Genomic DNA, 16,849 nt, shown 5'->3' with positions numbered 1-16,849 from the left:
CATGGGTGACAAAGAGGGGTTCAGAGGGAAAGCCCAGGGTGGGAGTGGGTATTCATGGACACAGCTGCAAGCACTTAGTAACCAGAAGGGTCCCCCATCTCAAACACCTGTGCCCTGCTAGCTCACCCCAGGACACCCAGTCCTGCCTCATCCACAGCCAGCCCAGGCAGATAGGAATGGAGCAGAGCCAGGCAGGGGCCTTGGGGAGTGTCCAAGCTCCTCCTGAGCATCCCAGGTGCTGCCTTTCCCCTGCAAGGGCCCAACGAGGAATGGATCCCCTGGGTCACAGCGTAGGACTGTGCTCTCCCTAGGGAGGCCTCCTGGGCTGCAGCACAGTCAGAACAACACAGAGGGGCTGACGGTAGCCAGAGGGTTTCACCCTAGGAGACTTAGCCTACACGAGCGTCAGACTTCCCCAGAGCTGCACAAAGGTTCTTCAGAAGGTGGCCAGTTCTGGCATTGTCCACTCAATATGTTCCACCTGAACTTAGAGTGAAACCCAGACTCATTTGCCGTATGGGTCCTTCCCCATCTGACCTTCACCTGCTCCTCTCCATCCTCCCCTCCCAGCTCACTCCTCCCACTCATGACCAGCCAGGCTGTTCTTTATTCCCTACTATTGTAGGTGTGCCCACCTAGTCTCTGCCTCAGGGCCTGTGCGCTTGCCCTCTCTTTTGCCTAAGATACAACCCCCGAGCTCAGATCACCCATGAATGCCTCCCTCTTGTCTTTCTGCCTTTGTTCAGATTTCATCTCTCAAGATGCCCTCCTTCTCACTGTCAGATTTCCTCCCCACCCCAAGACAACCACCATCTATGCAGTCATCCTGTTTATTGTATCCATAGCTTCTCTCACCAGTTGAATTCTTCATTTATTTTTGTTGTCTAACTCTCCACTTAGAATGCAAGTTTCATGAGGGCAGGACTGTGTCTCTCACATTCACTTCTATATTGCTTAGGCCCTAGATCAATAAGTAATATTTACTGATTGAACGAATGAAAAGAGGACAGCCCCCACCCACCACCACTTGCTCCTCCCAGTCTCACTGTGGACACTAGGATTTCTTTCTCTAGGCTGCAAAACACCGTGCTCGAGAGACTAATTCACCTGCTTCAGTCTCTCCAGACATAACTGGTTAGAAGTCGCTGTCGGGGAATCTGGATCTGCACTCTTTTTCTCTTCATCCTCTACCCTCTTCCCCTCCCCCACAGGGTCAGCCACCTGGCAGGGCATCTGAATGTCCCAGCTGGACCCAGATTTTGCCCAGGTGTTGCACCCTCTGCCTTGCCCCACAGGCCTTTGTTCTCCCACAGGCTCCCTTCTCAAAGCAGAGCCCTGAAGACTTCAATATGTGAATGAGGCCACCTGTTTGTGATGTGCAGGCACAGAAGAAAGGCACAGCTCCCTATCAGTTTCATGGAAAATAACTCAGTGCCTGCTGGGAACCAGCTGCTGGAGATCCCTGCAAAGAGCTTCCACTGGGGGCAACCCTTCCAGGAAGGAGTTGGGGAGAGAGAACCCTCACTGTGGGGAATGCTGATAAGAAACCAGTCACACAGCTGCTCTATTCTCACACAAATCTACCCCTTGCATGGCTGAAACTGACGTTTCCCTGGAGGTGTCCAGAAAGCTGATGTAACACAGAGCCTATAAAAGCTGTCGGTCCTTAAGGCTGCCCAGCGCCTTGCCAAAATGGAGCTTGTAAGAAGGCTCATGCCATTGACCCTCTTAATTCTCTCCTGTTTGGCGGAGTTGACAGTTGCAGAGTCTGAAGGTAAGAAAATTGAACCAGATTTATTCACCAAAACAGAGAAGTTCTTCTCTTAAGAGGCCTCTTTCAAAATTTTTCAAAGTGTTTATATCTGTTGGCCCCAGTTCAGAGAAAAATGTACTCTAATGCTCTTGGAGGGGATTTTAAATTAGTTCTAATTTTATTTGGCTCATCTGACAATGTCCATAAAAATATCAAAAGCGTATAGAATTTTACTGGGTAATTTACTGCTAAGAGTTTATGTTTTGGAAATAAGCATAAAAGTGTCCAAAGATATATGTGTAAATATGTGCACTTACATAATTGTAAACTACAACATGAATTTTCATTATTTGTTATGGTAAATCCATAAAATGGAACACTCTGTTTTGCAACGTAAAAAAAAAAACGATGGCTGGGGGCGGTGGCTCACGCCTGTAATCCCAGCACTTTGTGAGTCCGAGGTGGGTGGATCACGAGGTCAGGAGTTCGAGACCAGCCTGGCCAACATGGTGAACCCCGTCTCTACTAAAAATACAAAAATTAGCCAGGTGTGGTTGTGCGTGCCTGTAGTCCCAGCTACTTGGGAGGCTGAGGCAGGAGAATTGCTTGAACCCAGGAGGTGGAGGTTGCAGTGAGCTGCGATCATGCCACTGTACTCCAGCCTGGGTGACAGAGCAAGACTCCGTCTCATTAAAAAAAAAAAAAAAAAACAAACTCTGATCTATAATGTGTCCATAGACCACATTAAGAGAGAAAAAAGATCTGAAGTTTGTGTACAATATGATGGTTCTTATGTTTGAAATATATACATTCAAGCATTTTAAATGTCTAGAAATAGAAGAGGAAAGGAAAAGGTGTGGAAGAATTTACACCAAGGTTTTAGTGATGATTGTTTCTGGATGGATGGGGTTATGGGAGTATATGGGAGAATAAATAAAAATAAAGCTTTGTTCCTATGTAGGTGGGGTTTTTGACCATTAGTCAAAATCTTGGTGGGATTTTGAATTAGTACTAATTTTATTTGGGCCCATCTGACAATGTACATAAAAACATAAGAATTTATCAAATAATTTTTAAAAATTTTATAGAAAAAAATTTTCACTATGTTGCCCAGGCTGGTCTCGAACTCCTGAGCTCAAGCGATCCACCTGCTTTGGCCTCCCAAAGTGTTGGGATTACAGGTGTGAGCCACCACGCCCAGCCCCTTACTGGGTAATTTCACTGCTAACAGTTTATCTTTAGGATCCAGTTATTTTTCCTCTCCCCCTTTTCTCTTTCTTCTCTTCTTTCTCTTTTTTAATAACAGCTTTGTTAAGATATAATTCACGTACCATAAAATCCACCATTTTAAAGTATACAATTTAGTGTTGTTTAGTATATACGCAGAATTGTGCAACAATCACTACTATCTAATTCCAGAACATATTCTTCACCCCCAAAAGAAACTGTCTCAGGCTCAGCATAATGGCTCAAGCCTACAATCCCAGCATTTTGGGGGGCTGACATGGGAGCATTGCTTGAGGCTGAGAGTTTGAGACCACCCTGAACAACGTAGTGAGACCTCGACTCTACAAAATTGAAAAAAAAAAATTTTTTAGCCAGCCGTGGTTTGTCATGACTGTAGTCCCAGCTACTCTGGCGGCTGAGGTGGGAGGATCACTTGAGCCCAGTAGTTTGAGGCTGCAGTAAGCTATGATTGTGCCATCGCAATCCAGTATAGGTAACAGAGTGAGACTCTGTCTGTCTGTCTCTCTCTCTCTATATATATATATATTTATATATAGTCTCTCTATATATATAGTCTCTATATAGTCTATATATAGTCTTTCTATATATAGTCTATATATATAGTCTCTATATATAGACCAATGTTTTATATATATATAAATATATCTAACATAATATATATAACTATATATTATATATAGACTAATGTTGTGATGAATATTAGTGTACAAGTTTCTGATATATATATGTATGTATGTGTATATATGTATGAAGAAACTCTGTATTCACTACCATTCACCCTCCATTTCTCCTGATGTCTCCAGCACAAGGAAACCACTACTCTACTTTCTGTCTCTATAAATTTACTTATTCTGGATATTTCACATAAATGAAATCATGTAATATGTGGTATTTCACTTAGCATAATATTTTCAAGGTTCATATATATTGTAGCATGTATCAGTACAATCAGCCCTCAGTACCTGTGGGTTCAGCATTCATGGATTCAACCAACCATGAATTGAAAACATTTGAAAAAATAAGGGTTGGTTACGGAACATGTACAAACTTTTTTCCTTGCCATTATTTCCTAAATAATATAGTAAACAACTATTTACACATCATTTACACTGTATTATAAATAATCTACAGATGTTTTGAAGTGTACAGGATGTGTGTAGGTCACATGCAAACACTAAGTCATTTTACATAAGGGACTCCAACATCCATGGATTTTGGTATCCACAGGGGATCCTGGAACCAATCATTCGTGGGCACCAAGGGATGACTACCTCGTTTCTTTTTATTGCTGAATAATATTCCAATGTATGGATAGACCATGTTTTATGTATTCATCAATTGATGAACATTTGGCTTATTATGACTAATGTTGCGATGAATATAGTGTACAAGTTTTTATGTGGACATTTGTTTTTATTTCTTTTGGGGATATGCCTAGCGATAGAATTGCTGGGTTATGATAACTGTATGTTTAATCTTTTGAGGAACTGCCAGACTGTTTTCCATGGCAGCTGTACCACTTTACAATCCCATAAGCGGTGTATAAGCATTCCAGTTTCTCCATGTCCTTGTCAATGCTTGCTGTTTTCTGTGTTTGACTCTAGCCATCCTAATGCATGTGAAGTGATATCTCGTTGTGGTTTTGATTTGTATTTCCCTGATTACTAATGATGCTGAATATATCTTCATGTGCATATTGGCCATTTATAGATCTTCTTTGGAAAAATGTCTATTCTGGTTCTTTGTCCATTTTAAATTGGATTATTTGCCTTTTAATTATTGAATTGTAAGAATTCTTTATACATTCTAGAAATCAAGTGTCTTTTAAAAACCATCCTTTTTTTTCCAGGTTGATCTATAAATTCAGTGCAATTCCAATAAAAATCCCAGTAAGAATGTTAAATAGATACAGACATGCTGACTCTAAGATTTATATGAAAAAGCAAAGGAACTGGAATAGCCAAAACAATTTTGCAAAAGAACAGTAAAGTTGGAACAGTCATGTTACCTAATTTTAAGACTTCTTATAAACTACAGTAATCAAGAAGGTGTGGTTTGCCAAAAGGATAGACAGAGCAAATTGAAATAGAATAGAGTTCAGAAATAGATCCACACAAATATGGTCCGTTGATTTTTGACAAAGATGCAAAGGCAATTTAATGGAGAAAGGACAGCCTTTTCGTCAAATGGTCTTGGAACAATTGGACACCCATATGCAAAAAATGAACTCAACCTAAGCCACATTTCTTACACATAAATTAGTTCAAAATGGATCATAGATCTAAATGTAAAATGTAAAACTATAGTATTTTTAAAAAGAAAACATAGGAGAAATCTTTGTAACCTGGGGTTGAGCAAAGAGTTCTTAGACAAGACACCAAAAGCACAACCCATAAAAGAAACTATTACTAAATTGGACTTTATAAAAGATTTAAAACTTTTGTTTTGGGAAAGACACTGTTAAGAGGATGAAAAGACAAGATACAGATTGGGAGAAAATATTTTCAAATTGCAGATGCAGCAAAGGACTTGTATTCAGCATATATAAAAAACTCTCAAAACCCAATCATAAAAACAAAAAGCCAAGTTAAAAAAAAGGGCAAAAGACTTAGAGATACTTACCAAAAAGGATATATAGAAGGCAAATAAGAACATGAAATGATGTTCAGTGTCATTAGCCATTAGGGAAATGCAAGTTAAAACCATGATGGGATGCTGCTACACATCTGTTAGAATGGCTAAACAAAGCAATACAAAAACCTGACAATAGTGTGTGTTGACAAGAATGTGGTGCAGCTGGAACTCTCATACATCGTTGGTTCGATTGTGAAATAGAACAGCTACTCTGGCAAATGGTTTGGCAGTTTCTTATGAAGTTAAATATACACTTAACATATGACCCAGTGATATCACTCCTAGGTATTTATGCTAGAGAAATAAAGACACATGTTCATTTAGAAACCTATTAAAAATACAAACCGTCCTTCTTCAGGTCCTAATGTAGTCTCTATATGTAGAGAAGTTAAAAATACTTCTCCTCAAAGGGTTCAAGACGGAGAAATCAACTGCTTTTGACTTACTTTGGAGTAAGCTAAGTGCCATCCACAATTAGCTGCCTACTTGTATGTATATTACATGTGAGAGGTAGATTCATAATCTCTCAGGGAGGGGAAAGTGTCTGTTGTTGACTTTCCTCAGTGCCATCTGTGGTCTCTAACAGGCAATTCAAGCTGCACAGTCAGTCTAGGGGGTGCCAATATGGCAGAGACCCACAAAGCCATGATCCTGCAACTCAATCCCAATGAGAACTGCACCTGGACAGTAGAAAGACCAGAAAACAAAAGCATCAGAATTATCTTTTCCTATGTCCAGTAAGTAGAAGCTTTAGTTTCCTAATAAGGGATATCGAACTCTGACCACATTGGGGTGGGTAGGGGGACTCTGTAGAAAGAACTCAGCTGCTGCTAGAGGTGGTAGTGACACTGACAACCATCGTGATGATGATGGTGATGAGGATGATGGCTGATAGTCACTGATGATGGCTGTGTGCCCGGCACTGGCTCACAGAGGTCCTTCAAGGTCAGCACTATAATAGTACTACAAACACAGCAAGGTTGAGAACTTGTCTGAGGTCACACAAATAGTGAATAGCATGACCAGGGTTAGAACCTAGCTCGTCTAGTTCCAGTTTCTTGGCCTTAAAACACTAAACTTTGGTTCCAAATTTTTCTATGCATTTGAATCAGTGGAGGAACTTTCACACATCCAGACTCCGAGGCTGTACACCATATGATTAGATTATAATCTCTGGGGGTAGACTCCAGGCATCAATATTTTTTATTTTATAGTTTTTATTTTGAAATAAGTATACATTTATAAGTGCTTTTTATAAGTGCCCAGGTGACCCCAGTGTGAGGCCAAGCTGAGAACATGACTCTGCCCTGCAGAGACGCTCAGTGTTTCCTATCTGCCTCTAGTTAATCTTCTCAACAACCCACTGGGCAGATGCAGTCTAATCCCCATTCTATCGATAAGAAAACCCAGAGAAGTCACTTACCAGGTCCAAGACTAAAAAATAATAAAAATGGGATAGGAACTGAATCCAAGCAGCCTGGCTCCAGAGCCCCTACTCTTACGCCTGTCCCGGTGGTTCTTACACTTGATCATATATCAGAAGCATGTGGCAGGCTTATTAAAACACAACTGCTGGGCCCCACCACCAGAATCTCTATTATCTTATTCAGATGGAGTGTGTGGGACCTGAGAATCTGCATAGCTAACAAATGCCCAGGTGATGTTGGTGCTGCAGGTCCAAGTACCACACTTTTGAGAACTGTAGCCCTGTACCACTGAAGCTGGAATTTACTTTATCCTTCAAAGAAGCAAAAGAGGCCTCAAATTTCCTGGAATGGTTGCTGAGAAACATATATGCTATTCTTGCTGTGTAAGAAGAGAGGGGAAGAGAGAGTGTGGGAAGAGCAAGGGAGGGGAGAAATTAACATTTAACATCTATTGAACACCTATGTGCCAGGCCTGTGGCAGGTGCTTCATATTCAGAATATTATAAACCTCCCAGTAATGAGAAGTAGGCTGTGATATCCCCATTTTACAGATGAGAAAACTGAAGCCAAGAAAGGTTAAATTGCTTATCTAAAGTTATACAGCAGGTAAGTGACTAAAGTGGAAAGAGAACCCAGATTTCTCTACCCTTGTCTTATTACTTCCTATAAGTTTGGACATATGTCCTCTGAGGATATTTGGGGAGACCCTGTCAGAATGTGCAGCAAACTAAAACCCTGGGCTGTCCTGTCCAGTGCAGGGCATGGGACTGTCCTTCAGAATGAGGAAGTGGTGATACAAGGGAAGGAAGGAGCAACTAGGGAGGTGCTAAGGTTTGCTTTTCCTTGGGAAAGGTGGCTATGGAAGAAGAAGAGTTGCTTCACCTTTCAACAGCCTTGGATATCAAGTGTCAATGGGAAACAATTCTAAATAAGAAGGTTCATCAAAGAGTTACATGGACGTGGGGAACAGGAGAGACGGAAATAGGCAGAAGGAAAGGAATTCTGATTCCAGGCCCATCCTCATCATTTACTTGATACAGACATAGGCAAAGCAGTTCACCTCCCTGAGCCCATTAAAGTTGACAGTTTGTGGTTTGATGTTGAGGATGGTGGGGTTGGTGATTGGTCTTGGAGAGGTTTAAATGAAAACAGATGTGCCACCACTTTGTAAATTTACATGCCTAGGTGAGTAATTGACTGCTCTGCAAACCCCCTTTGCTTGTGACACTTCTTCAGCCACAGTTGTGTTTTGTCCACAGGCTTGATCCAGATGGAAGCTGTGAAAGTGAAAACATTAAAGTCTTTGATGGAACCTCCAGCAATGGGCCTCTGCTAGGGCAAGTCTGCAGTAAAAATGACTATGTTCCTGTATTTGAATCATCATCCAGTACATTGACATTTCAAATAGTTACTGACTCAGCAAGAATTCAAAGAACTGTCTTTGTCTTCTACTACTTCTTCTCTCCTAACATCTGTAAGTCCTCATTTACACAACCTTCACCCACATCTCCTGCAAGCACAGGTTACACACTCTTCTGTCCGGGTTCTTATAATCTTCAGTCTGAGTATATTCCCTCAGAGTCTTCTCTGAGAGAGCAGTAGTTCTCTAACTTACATGTGCATAAGAATCATCTGGAGAGCTTGTTAAATCACAGATCCTGGGCTCCATCACAGATATTGTGATTCATTGGTTCTGGATGGAGCACATGATCTTGCCTTTCTAACCAGCTCCCAGATGAGGCAGAGACAAAGGGCTGATCAGATGGCTACATACTGAGGGGTACTGTGTTAGAGCCCAAAGCGGAGATTCTACGTTCAGCCTGTTTAATAGTAACCCTGGTATCTTCTGCAATGCCTGTTCAGGGACTGCACCTCCCTATGCTCTGATTCCTTAGATCTTGGTTGGGGTTGTTGAACCTTCATATTTAACAAGTCCCCTGGATGATTCCGACAAAGAAGGTTAGAGATTGCATGCTGGGAATCTCTGGTCTCACCATTGAAATTTAAGACTGTCAGGTGGTTGGAGGCTACATTTACAGGGCTCTGCATTCACAGCACCTACATTCCACTGTGATCCAAAGCAGAATGCCAAGAACATCTGCAAGTGGGTTCATGAGGAGAGCTCCACTGTGGATTTCTTTCCAAGGCCCAGAGCTGACCATGTCACTCTCCTGCTAAAACCACTACTTCTTGGTACCAGCAAATCTCCAGAGTGCAACAGTCAATGTTTTCCCAAGCTGGACCCAGGCCACCTTTTCAAGCCTTGCCTCTAGCTGCTGCCTGGTGTGCACCCTATGCTTCAGCCAATCTAAACCATTTTACATCTCCAAAAAAAGCTCTCTGCATTGTTTCTCCACACTTCACATCTCCAAAAAAAGCTCTCTGCATTGTTTCTCCACACTTCATCTGTCCAGCTGCTTCCTTATGTACTTACTGGGGAAAGGAGAGACCAAGGGCTGCTTCATGAAGGCTGTATCTGAGGGGAGCTTTGAACAATAGCATGATGAGTGTAGGTGGAGGTGGGAGTCAGGGAAGAGGACTCACCTCTGCTGGAGCTGACAGCGGAGGAGTCATGCGAAGAAAGGGAGGATAGAACAGAAGGCCACGTAGTAGTGGCTGATGAGACTGGAAAGCTGAGCTGGTGAGAGTGAGGAAGGGCCTTCAAGGGATGGTGTGACTTTATCTTCTATGGCGCAATTCAGATAATGGGAGTCTCTCCAGATGCAACACGTCTTACAGCACAACTTTAATATGATTCATTTGGCAATAGTATAAAGATTCCCTCTCTGCCCTGCACCAGTGGGCAGAAATTTCAATGATAAAAAAGGATGAAAACCTCAATATGTGACCCATGGGAAAGATAGAGATGGAATCATACTCAGGAGATATGTGTTAAGCTCGAGGCACAACACAGAAATTAAAAGCAGTCTCTATTTTGGTGTTCATTCTTGACCACCTTCACATCCATTTCAGCTATTCCAAACTGTGGCGGTTACCTGGATACCTTGGAAGGATCCTTCACCAGCCCCAATTACCCAAAGCCGCATCCTGAGCTGGCTTATTGTGTGTGGCACATACAAGTGGAGAAAGGTTACAAGATAAAACTAAACTTCAAAGAGATTTTGTAAGTACTGCTGCCCGATTCTGTTGGAACAAATGCAGTAAACCCACCTGGCAACTGGGAGATTTGGGGAAGAGAAATTATCATACGTAATTCTCATATATGGGCACTTTTCAAAGAATTGATGTAGAAAGGAAAACAGTGATACTATTCCATTGAACTAAGTTGACTATTTTTCTGAAGATTCTGAGGTCCTTGTCAGAGACTATCAAAACCCCAGGTTTGTCATCGTAAACCTGAGATACCATTGAAGGAAAAAAAATCCATAATCACTTAAGAGTAGGATTGTTGGGATGTTAGAAAATAGAACTGAATTGGTTTCAAACTCTTTTTCACCAGAGGCCCTCATTCTCTAGCCTAGAAATAGACAAACAGTGCAAATTTGATTTTCTTGCCATCTATGATGGCCCCTCCACCAACTCTGGCCTGATTGGACAAGTCTGTGGCCGTGTGACTCCCACCTTTGAATCGTCATCAAACTCTCTGACTGTCGTGTTGTCTACAGATTATGCCAATTCTTACCGGGGCTTTTCTGCTTCCTACACCTCAATTTATACAGAAAACATCAACACTAGTAAGTCATGTTTTATGTTCTTAGCTATTTTGAGCTCTCTGAAGATTGCATATCTACGTAGAAACTGTTAATTTTTAGCCTACCTGTGGCTATTCGTGTTTTCAAGCATGTCACATATAGTTGGGAACATATGCATAATCTTAAGCTTGACAATCATTTCTGTGCATTGCTTAATGCAAGAAGAAATTAATGATTTTATTAACCTGAAAAAGATTTATGCGGATAAACAGTCCACTGCTTCCCTTAATTCCTTCTGCAAAGACACAATTAAAAACATCAGGTTTGCAGATTCTAGCTCTAAACAAGGCCACAATGAACACAGCAAAAGGTGAATCAACTGCTTGGCTGTCTCAAACTTATGATTACTGTTTAGGGCAAAATGCTTTTGACTTTTTATATATTTACTTGCGCACGTAGCTCTTCAAGATCCAACATTCCTAGCTGGCATACATAAACATGACCATTCTTTTTTTTTTTTTTTTTTTTTTTCCTGACAGCATCTTTAACTTGCTCTTCTGACAGAATGAGAGTTATTATAAGCAAATCCTACCTAGAGGCTTTCAACTCTAATGGGAATAACTTACAACTAAAAGACCCAACTTGCAGACCAAAATTATCAAATGTTGTGGAATTTTCTATCCCTCTTAATGGATGTGGTACAATCAGAAAGGTAAAGTGAAATACTGATAGCTGGATTTTGTCAAATGCTGAGTGCATGTTGAGCAATGCAGTCAGGGTAATGCTTGCTAGCTGCTGTAACAAACGACCCGCAAATTTTAGTGGCTTAACCACATGATAAGCATGTGAAAACATATAAGTGCACATACCCATTCATACATAGCTGCCAAATTGCTGCATTCATTTTCAGGATAAGTGGGGGATGGTTATCTTTTCCAGAAGGTAAAGAACTCTGAAAACTCACTAAAGAGAGTTTGAGCATCTATATGCAGTTGGCTTAATAGCCTACCAGTAACACTTACACAGAAAATGTTTACACCTTGTATTTAGTGAAAATCTAGCTAAATTTTTAGGATTTCTTCTTTTCCTTTTAAAGACAGAAAAGAAAAACATTTTTAAAAAACCCATTTAAACCTGAAGGATATTACTGGAAGTTTGTGATTTGTTCTCCATTTTCTAGAAGTCCCATTCAAGATTTCAAACATTTTCAACCTTTGGTTTCTTTAGGATACATACCATAAACTTTTCACTCAGACATTAAACAATAACCTAATTGAAAAGAATGGGGGTTAATCCAGAGGAACTGATAAAGACAGAAGTAAATCATCATATCTTGCCAAAAATGAACACACAGGCTTTATTACACTGTGAACCCCCAGGGAAGGCAGCTAAGGGCCTTCCTCTTGCAGACCCTTGGTCTACATATATTTTGGAAACTGTCCAGTTAGCCACACTAACTTAAAGCTCCTTAAGGAAAGCAATATATAGTAAGGTGTAATGTCTTTTGCATTCAAAATGGATTTTACTGTAACTGAAAAAAATTCTGTCTGATTCTATCTTCAGGTCTTTCTAATACAAGCTGTATTTCTCATCTCATACTTTCTTTCCAAGAATATTTCTTCAATGAAATACATTTAAGGTTTATAGTATTCTGACATGAAAGCTGTTACCTCGTGATTTAAGAAAATTATGTCTGTACCTGCAAATGTTATCCACATCTATGCTCTAAAATATTACTGGACTTAAAATATAAAAATTGAATTCTATCTTGTTCTGCAGGTAGAAGATCAGTCAATTACTTACACCAATATAATCACCTTTTCTGCATCCTCAACTTCTGAAGTGATCACCCGTCAGAAACAACTCCAGATTATTGTGAAGTGTGAAATGGGACATAATTCTACAGTGGAGATACTATACATAACAGAAGATGATGTAATACAAAATCAAAATGCACTGGGCAAATATAATACCAGTATGGCTCTTTTTGAATCCAATTCATTTGAAAAGACTATACTTGAATCACCATATTATGTGGATTTGAACCAAACTCTTTTTGTTCAAGTTAGTCTGCACACCTCAGATCCAAATTTGGTGGTGTTTCTTGATACCTGTAGAGCCTCTCCCACCTCTGACTTTGCATCTCCAACCTTTGACCTAATCAAGAGTGGGTATGTATTAATGTAACCGATGTATGCATGATATTCCTTCCTGTGGAATAATAATTTCAATAAAGTAATTTCTTGTGTTGTGTATATATACATTTTTCCTAGCACTACATGAAATTTCATTAAATTTATTCTAATCATTTTATAAAATAGTTACTATGTACTAATTATGAATAATTTAAATTTAAACATTTATGCAGACACAGCTTATATCTAGAATTTTAAGTGTATTTGCAAACTATTTGCTGGTAGAAACAAATTTATTTTTTGTTATAAAAGGTCTATTTGCATTTTGGTTATTTTCAACAAAAACCTAGAAGATTATTTCATGTCTTTAAAATATAATGCCATCAGTAAAACATATATAGCATTCTTAAGAGAAAAAGTATGAAGTTCTTATTTGAAAGGAACAATTTCCTTTTTTCCTTACAATTTGTTGGATTTTAACTATGTCATTCGTACTGATACATTAATGATAAGCATGTAAGGAAAGAAGTTTGACTTCCAATGCATAAGTGTTGGTTTTCTGATTAAGTTATATGGACCAGGAATTTTAGAGCTAGAAAGAACCTTGCTATCTCACCGAGGAATCAGATCTATAGTCTTAACTCACTGTAGTATGAACTAGAGACACTGTCTTTTGAGAGAGATTTTCAGATTCACAACTTAGTTGAGAGAAAACTTTTTAGTATGGAAAAGACTGAATTTGTCTGTATCTTCTAAACATGTTCATAAATTCTGTTCCAGATGTAGTCGAGATGAAACTTGTAAGGTGTATCCCTTATTTGGACACTATGGGAGATTCCAGTTTAATGCCTTTAAATTCTTGAGAAGTATGAGCTCTGTGTATCTGCAGTGTAAAGTTTTGATATGTGATAGCAGTGACCACCAGTCTCGCTGCAATCAAGGTTGTGTCTCCAGAAGCAAACGAGACATTTCTTCATATAAATGGAAAACAGATTCCATCATAGGACCCATTCGTCTGAAAAGAGATCGAAGTGCAAGTGGCAATTCAGGTAAGAAAAAAGCTATTCCATGATCAAAAAGCACATCATGGCTCATAAAATGCTGCTCAAATCCAGTAACTCTTAAGCATGTACAGTTTAGAGATTTATAATAGTAGCTTTAGCAAATAAGTTGAATTTTAAGTATACAGGATTAGTATTTATTTCCACCAGTTGATAATATGCATACCATGTACAGTGTAAGCATATGATACACTGATAGTTTGCCATTATTCATTTGGATTTTGAGTAGAAGTATAATGTCCTCATCTCTAAAAACAAGTTTCTTTTTGTTTCCTGACTCCTTATTATAGATGCCATAGCAGATAATTGAATCAAAAGCAATGTATTTTAACTCCTAAATGAGTAAAACAAAATGAACCAGCATTCCACATAATAGCCTATTTGAAAAAAAGTTATTTAAAAAAAAGACAAAGAATCTATTATATTAACATAGGCTAACCCTGCTTCTTTTGAAAGTCTTGAAACCTGAGATCTGCCCAGATGCATGAAAGGAATGATGGTAAATACTCAAGGGAGGTTCATAATTAAATGGCTTAAGATAAGCCTTAATGAAAGAAAAACTATAAGAAGTTATTTTAGCTGTAAATGGCATTAAAGGACCTTATGATCTCTGTGTTTATTCATTATTATTAGCACTATAAAGGAGTATGGTTCTGGTTTGTAGCAAAATATTTCTGTGGCAAAAACAGAAAAAAGTTAAATTCAGTAATTTTATAAACGCATTCACTAAGTGGCTTACATAGTGTATCTATAGACACTGGTTTGAAATTAGTTGAAAATTTATAAATGGAAGTCATTATGGAAATACCATCAATATGAGAAAAATATCTTTTTCCTATTTCAAGGGAATGAACAAATTTTTTTTTTCTGTTGACAAAATGTATTTTGGCAACAATGAGCAACAGTGACCATTAGTAAGTGAACCTGCATTTCCGTTTGACTGTTATGCTTGAGTTTTACACATTTTTCGTGTGATATCGAGAAATCAAACTAAGTCAACCATTTGAAACAAGTTCAAAATTAAATATAAATATAAATAAATTCAACTATTTGATAATGGTTCCTCTATATTGTGTTGGCATTATGCATTATACATTAATTCATATATAAGATTCATAGGATATGTACAGGTATTATAAAAGCTACCAACATTTTATAATGTTAACACTTCTTAAAAAGAGATTTTCATCTTGTTTCCAATTTTAGGATTTCAGCATGAAACACATGCGGAAGAAACTCCAAACCAGCCTTTCAACAGTCTGCATCTGTTTTCATTCATGGTTCTAGCTCTGAATGTAGTGATTGTAGCGACAATCACAGTGAGGCATTTTGTAAATCAACGAGCAGACTACAAATACCAGAAGCTGCAGAACTATTAACTAACAGGTCCAACCCTAAGTGAGACACATTTCTCCAGGATGCCAAAGGAAATGCTACCTCGTGGCTACATATATTATGAATAAATTAGGAAGGGCCTGAAAGTGACACACAGGCCTGCATATCACTGTGTCAGTGTGTTTCATTACGAGATGATGGAAATAAATACGTCAGTTGGTTCTCATTTTAGGAACTAAAGATACAAAAATATTATATGAGGCCAAGCGCAGTGGCTCACGCCTATAATCTCAGCACTTTGGGAGGCCAAGGCGGGTGGATCACCTGAGGTCAGGAGTTCAAGACCAGCCTGATAAACATGGTGAAACCCCGTCTCTACTAAAAATACAAAAATTAGCTGGGTGTGGTGACACATACCTGTAATCCCAGCTACTGGGGAGGCTGAGGCAGAAGAATCACTTGAACCTGGGAGGCAGAGGTTGCAGTGAGCCAAGATCACGGCATTGCACTCCAGCCTGGGCAACAAGAGTGAAACTCTGTAAAAAAAAAAAAAAAAAAAAAAATTACACGAATTAACACCTCCTTTTATAAATACAAAACATTTTAACCAAATATTAGGTGAAAAGAAAAAGGTTATTTTTACTTAAGAAAAGTAGCCTTCAAAGATAGATGTGTTTATTTTTTAGATGCAAATATGCTACTCTTTGAAATATCAAAAGTTAGAATTTCTGAAACTAAAGCGTGCAGAGAACCGCAGTCTCCTTGATTCACATGCCTTCCTGCTTTCATGCAGAGCCTCAACATTTCTCACTGTAAGCATTTCAGGAAAGGGCTTTGGATAGACAAATGTGACCATAAAACAAGAGACTTCATACCGTTTCTGGGTTAATGAGATAAAACCATTTTTTTTTCCCCTTCCCCACCAAGCACCTAAGCCAAAAGTTCATTGTCCTCAAGGAGTAGCCAGTTTAGGTTTACACTTTCCCATTTACTGTGGCTGAACAAGTACAATTAAAGACCCCAGTGTGCACTGATTTTACACATGAAAACATAGAATCTAATCACCCTAGATGATCAACACAACTCTCTCTCATCATCTAACAACACACATAGTTTCAGGTTCTAACAAGCATCCAAACAGGTAACCACATTCCCAAATGCCCAAAGGCATTCTCCTTCCTTCTAAACATGCATTGCATCTGCAGGATGCTGAAGAGAATACACGGTAGATAGAATCTCTGCCCTCACAGAACATGCCCTTAGGACACTGATTTTCCAGCTCCAAATCACAACAGATCTTCCCCTTTTCTTTTCAATATCTCCATGTCGATCTCCTAAATATTAATATTTTCTCAGGCAGCCACGCAGTGAGTCTCTTCTATGTTCATCCAGGTAGCCTAAGTTGAACGACTGTAAAGTTATTTTTTAACCTAACGTGAAAACCCCTAAACATTTAATTAGAATGGGCAAATCAGGTTAAGTGCTTAAAAACAGTCTGGTCTGGTCACAGCCCTTCAGCCATCTCTCTTTCCGGAACTGACTGGACATTCCCTGCTGGCCAACATGGTAGGGATTCAGATGCATATCAGGCACAAAAGTGTAA

The 16,849-nt window shown here is 39.3% G+C and overlaps 1 protein-coding gene across 1 annotated transcript; it reads left to right on the top strand.

Annotated features, from left to right (window-relative positions):
- Window positions 1-1,678: 1,678 nt before the first annotated feature.
- Window positions 1,679-15,410, top strand: CUZD1 (CUB and zona pellucida like domains 1). Its single transcript, XM_054436369.1, has 9 exons — window positions 1,679-1,774; window positions 6,222-6,372; window positions 8,322-8,536; window positions 10,036-10,186; window positions 10,540-10,757; window positions 11,255-11,427; window positions 12,495-12,886; window positions 13,631-13,899; window positions 15,118-15,410. Exons 1-9 carry the CDS (start codon window positions 1,693-1,695, stop codon window positions 15,288-15,290), a joined length of 1,824 nt encoding a protein of 607 aa, XP_054292344.1. The 5' UTR covers window positions 1,679-1,692; the 3' UTR covers window positions 15,291-15,410.
- Window positions 15,411-16,849: the final 1,439 nt, after the last annotated feature.

This window comes from Pongo pygmaeus, chromosome 8, assembly GCF_028885625.2.
Source record: "Pongo pygmaeus isolate AG05252 chromosome 8, NHGRI_mPonPyg2-v2.0_pri, whole genome shotgun sequence".
NCBI classification, from domain to species: Eukaryota; Metazoa; Chordata; class Mammalia; order Primates; family Hominidae; genus Pongo; species Pongo pygmaeus.
Note: the sequence above shows the minus strand (reverse complement) of the source record. Positions and strands in the feature narration are given on the sequence as shown.